Here is a 5,453-nt window from a genome sequence, read left to right as displayed (position 1 = left end):
CTTCTCTTCTCTTCTCTTCTCTTCTCTTCTCTTCTCTTCTCTTCTCTCCTCTCCTCTCCTCTCCTCTCCTCTCCTCTCCTCTCCTCTCCCCTCCCCTCCCCACTCCTCTTCTCTTCCCTTCTCTTCCCTTCTCTTCTCTATCCTTTCCATTCCTCCTCCTCCTCCTCTCTCTCTGTGTCTCTCTCTCTCAGTGTCTCACTGAACCTAGAGCTCACACATCAGCTAGGCCTATCTGGTCAGTGATCTTTCATGGATCTACCTGTCTCCCCAACCCCCTTACCCCGTGCTGGGCTTACGGAAATACGCCACTGTGCCTGGCTTCTGCATGGGGCTGGGCATCTGAATTCACGTTCCTATGCTTGAGCAGAAAGCATTTACATACCGAGCCATCTTCCCTGAACGATTACACCTTTTTCTTGGGCCCGGGATACTGTGTGTAACAGCACAGGAGATGCTGTGAGGACTTTGTTCTCACGTTGTTCATGTTCCTGGGTCTGCCTTCCTTCTGTCTGTCTCGGGGTGGCTCCTTATCTTCTTCCTGGGCAAAGGCCTATGTGTTAGCAAACAGGCTCAGGGTCAAGGTCAACAGGGAAGAATGGACTTATTCAGTTAGCTACAAAGTGCATCGACTTCTTCAAGGGAAACTGAGGACTAGTCAAGGGAATTTGGATTTCAAATTGTGGAAGGAGCTAAATGGAATCCGGAGGGGTTTTGTGGCGGGTAGTGAACACAAATGGGATCACCTTATTTTATATATTATTTGTGGACTAAGACTCCTCCCCCCCAAACAAACAAACAAACAAACATGCTTTGGGTGTTTTCAAATGCACTCTCTCAATGTCTGCTCCCTTTGCTAGGCACCTCGTGGTCACTAGCGGAGCTTCTGAAGCAACATGCCGGAACAGAGCAATGACTACCGGGTGGCCGTGTTCGGGGCAGGTGGCGTTGGCAAGAGCTCCCTGGTTTTGAGGTTTGTGAAAGGGACCTTCAGGGAGAGCTACATCCCGACTGTGGAAGACACCTATCGGCAGGTGATCAGCTGTGACAAGAGCATATGCACGCTGCAGATCACCGACACGACCGGCAGCCACCAGTTCCCCGCCATGCAGCGGCTCTCCATCTCCAAGGGCCACGCCTTCATCCTGGTCTACTCCATCACCAGCCGGCAGTCCCTGGAGGAACTCAAGCCCATCTACGAGCAGATCTGTGAGATCAAGGGGGATGTGGACAGCATCCCCATCATGCTGGTGGGGAACAAGTGTGATGAGAGCCCCAACCGGGAGGTGCAGAGCAGCGAGGCCGAGGCCCTGGCGCGCACGTGGAAGTGCGCCTTTATGGAGACGTCGGCCAAGCTCAACCACAACGTCAAGGAGCTCTTCCAGGAGCTGCTCAACCTGGAGAAGCGCAGGACCGTGAGCCTCCAGATCGACGGCAAGAAGAGCAAGCAGCAGAAGCGGAAGGAGAAGCTCAAGGGCAAGTGTGTGGTCATGTGAGGGGCCTTGGCACGGAAGGAGCTGCTGCCCTTAGGGCCCTTCCCCCCGTCCCCTGCCCCCACCCCCCGTGAACCCCATCGTCGTCAGGGCAGCATGTCTGATGCCCACGTGTTAAACACTGCATTTGGCTGCGACACCCTGCAATGTCCTCAAGAGGCATTCCGTGCACCCCATCAGCCCACCCCTCAGGGGGTGCAGAGTCCGCGATGCTCTCGGCGTGCTAGGAAGCCGAGGCGGGTCCTGAGCCGGCTCCAGCCGTGGGAAGGCGAGGGGACGCAGAGCCGCGGACACAGGGGACGTTGAGAATAGTGGGTAAAGCAAGTGCGTGTGACAGCAGCTCAGCCCAGAGCCACTGGTACCACCCCACATCAGGCAACCTAGTTCCGAAGCCGCTGACATTTCGGGGGAGGAGCAGGCAGTTAAAGGAGGCGAGAAACCTGCCGGTCCAGCGTGGACCTGCGTGCCTCAGTGGTTCCCGTTGACGCATTTTTAATGGCATTAAAGATAAAACACCATAGCCCCCTCCAAGTGATCCTCATGCCATTCCTACTGACACACTGGGGGATGTGACACTTCCTCAAAGCCTTCTTAGCAAGTTCCATGTCGGCCTGTCAGTGGTACATACACTTCCTGCACAATGCCAAGGCCACTTGTGGCTTGAGGCTGTGTCAGCACTTCTTTCGTTTTTTTTTTTTTTTTTTTTTTTTTTTTTTTTTTTTTTTTTTTTTTTTTTTGTTTTTTTTTTTTTGAGTCAGGACATTGTGACATCATGCAAACACCGCAATAACACCCGTGTGTGTGTGTGTGTGTGTGTGTGTGTGTGTGTGTTATACTTTGAGGGTTCTAGAAACTCGAACTTTCTTTCTTTTGACCTTGGAGGGTTGCCACTTCCTCCAGCCCTCAGATTTTTAAATAAAAGCCAATAAAGTAGGCATTTTTTAGACTTCCCTCTTCCTCTCCCCCAAGATGGTTTTCTTGTCTTAAATAACTCCACGTGTACCCAGCTGGGAAACAGCCAACCACGAGCGTCGGATAACCAGAAGCACATCCATTTTTCTAAGTGACACAGGCGTGTAGGTGCTACACATTGCACCTTCATGAAATACTTTGAAACAGACGCTGTTCGCTGTGTTTTTAAGGATCTCTCTATATTGGAAGTAGACTGCTAGGAAATGCATTTAATCACTAGTAAATTTTCTCCTGGCTCCTTGCTAAACGTCCTGAAGAGTTCCTCAGTGCAGCAAACGTCTCCCAAGGACCGTGCATGCACCCTGGAATCTTCTGAACAAACCATAGCCACTGCTTGAGGGGTCAGCCACTGAGGTGGCTGCAGATAGCCTGGTCTCTCCTTTCTGGGCACAGTGCCCCCAGCTTAGTCTAATTTGCTTGCTCTCCTGGAGTCTGGCTGAGTTTTGATTCTTGAGAGTTCTTACTTCCACAGCCAATGGGAAGGCACTCCTGTTTCACCGAGTAGGACAAACCCACGCTGGCCTCAGTGCTGGCTGGAGCATTCTCTCAGCCCTCTTGCCACTGACCGGTCAGCAGGTAGAGGAAGCTGCAGCACTGTGGGTCTATAAGTTGTCTAATGACCACTGGGCAGAGGTCCCCGTGCTGGGGTGGTGGGGTAGCCCTCTTACTCCACCAATGCCTCCGAAGCACACTGTGTTCAGACACCCTCATTTCCTTCAGTTGCCTTGTCTGGTCTGGCCTCCTCTGCTCTGTCAATTATAACGTACCCTGGTGATATGTGGAGGGCCAGGGAGGTCCCTCAGAAATTTGTATGGCTCAGTGATCTTGCCATCCCCAGGGACTTCTAGAACAAAAGCCTTGGGGCTACCTGGGTAAGCAGGCCCAAAGAGAAATGAGGAAGCCCAGGAGCCAGCTGAGAGCTTAAATTACTTGTGCCCATTCCAGACCCTCTCTGAGCCTCTTCTATTGGCTCCTTCTGTTCCCAAAGGCCATTCTCTAGCACAATAAGATTGAGTTGTGGAATTTCCTGGAATGTCTTTAATTTGCTGTTCCATTTATTTCTATTTCTGTTCTCAGAGAAAGTTATCACCTTGTCATTTAGGTGCAGAAATAGTGAAGGAAAGACACGACTCTCTGGCTGATATGATATATATCATATTTATCGGATATATATCCATATATATGATATAAATTTGTGGTGATCCCTTCTCAGGAAGTAAAATCCTGTTTATCACAGTGAGTGTAACCAGGCTTTAGACATGAGCGTTTCTACAAGCTTCCCTGCTCCCCGTGACCACACGTCAGGGCTCCTTCAGCCTTTTGTTATTTTGGTCTTCATTGACATGAGCATCTTGCAGGTACCATTCACAGTCTTTGTTCCTTTCTGTTCTGCCTGTGCGTTGAGGGGGTGGGAGGTCAGGAAGCCTTCCTCCCTGGCTTCCTTCGGACACTCCTTCTGTAGATGAGGCTCCACACTTGCAAACTTCCCTCTGACTCAGGGGCTGAGTACACAGTACTACTGGGCCAATGGCTTTCAGCTTGGCTTTGGTCCCACCCCATGTCACGAAGCTGAGGTTCTTGGTGACATCCTACACTGCACATGGGACTGGACACTTGTGACCCAGCCCCAGCTCGTTATAAAACTTGAAATATTGCTTTGAAGATGGCACTCTGGGGTTAAGCACGGGACTCCATGAGTTCCCTAATCCCCACTGGTCCCCTCTCCATTCAGTGACAAGCCATGGGCACGCATCCAATGCATCAAGTCCAACACAAGAGCAATATCCAATTGTCCAATAGATCCAAAATTATATATATATATATTATGTAATTTACCTTCCTGCACTTTTGAAGTATAAAGTAGTAAATTGTACATATCTATCTCTATATATCCATACACTAGTATATCTGTTTCACTGTTTGTAATACTTGAGAATTGCTCATTCTTTGTAGAACAAAACAAATGTATTAAATATTTTAAAATTGCTCTGTGTTATTCCTCCCTGCCCTGAGTTTGTAAAGTGTCGCTTCTACACAAGCTGTCTGGAAACATCCAAAGCCAAAGGGGCATGTGGAACTCCTACAAGCCCCATCCTGGGATTCAGTTACCCACAACGACTTTGTGTCAATCAGATATCTGCAGAGAGTGATCACTGGCATGTGAGATGCACTGGCACATGCTTCCGGTTCCGGCACTAGCTGTTCCGGTTCCATTCTCGGTTATGTCTGATGTACTTTATGGTTATAAAGATAACCTCTCACAGGTTCTAGTTGCAGGATGGCCCCGGCCCATTGAACCAGTTACAATAAAGTTCAGTTACCACACTTGGCTGGAAAGAGGTTTGGCTTTTCATTGTGTGTGTGTGTCCGTGTGTGTGTGTGTGTGTGTGTGTGTGTGTGTGCCCCTGGAGGTCAGAGATCAACCTCAGGTACTATGTCTCAGGAGCCAACCACCTTGTTTTTTGAGACAGTGTTTATCACTGGGACCTAGGGGTTGCTGGTCACACTAGGATGGCTGGCTAGGGAGCCCCAAGGATCATCCTGTCTCCACCTCCCTATTACTCAGGCCAGATTTAAAAAAACAAAAAACAAAAAAAAAAATGGCTTCTGGGTCCAGATTCAGAGTCTCAGGTTTCCATAGCACCCATATTAACAAGTAAGCTATCCCTTCTGCCCCAAAATCTCTGTTTTTAAAACAGAACATATTTAAGTTAATGTTTTATATATACACAATTATGTGTGTATGTGTGTGTATACCAGAAACACTCAAGCCACATGCGCTGTGACATAGAGAGCTACAAAGCCAGGTTGTACCATGCATGTCTGGGTTTTTATGTGGGTGTCTAAGGATTGGAACTTTGGATCTTTACATTTTTCTGACTGAGCCATCTGCCCAGACCAGGTTCTGATTTCTGGTTGGCACGGTGTGGACCAGCTGCTCTGCCCTCAATCATGTCTTTAGTAGAAACAAGCCTACCTGGGGGGTCCTAG

General features: G+C 49.2%; 1 protein-coding gene across 1 annotated transcript in view; it reads left to right on the top strand.

The window, feature by feature from the left end:
- Diras2 (DIRAS family GTPase 2) overlaps positions 1-4,793 on the top strand; it is a 28,631-nt gene extending 23,838 nt beyond the window's left edge. Inside the window, exon 2 of the mRNA XM_055595275.1 lies at positions 858-4,793. Coding sequence (XP_055451250.1) covers positions 894-1,493 — 600 coding nt within the window. The 5' untranslated portion in view covers positions 858-893 and the 3' untranslated portion in view covers positions 1,494-4,793. The remainder of the gene's footprint in view (positions 1-857) is intronic.
- The last annotated feature ends 660 nt before the right edge of the window (positions 4,794-5,453 follow it).

The sequence above is a fragment of the Psammomys obesus genome, unplaced genomic scaffold (assembly GCF_907164565.1).
Source record: "Psammomys obesus unplaced genomic scaffold, mPsaObe1.curated_primary_1811, whole genome shotgun sequence".
Classification (NCBI taxonomy): domain Eukaryota; kingdom Metazoa; phylum Chordata; class Mammalia; order Rodentia; family Muridae; genus Psammomys; species Psammomys obesus.
Note: the sequence above shows the minus strand (reverse complement) of the source record. Positions and strands in the feature narration are given on the sequence as shown.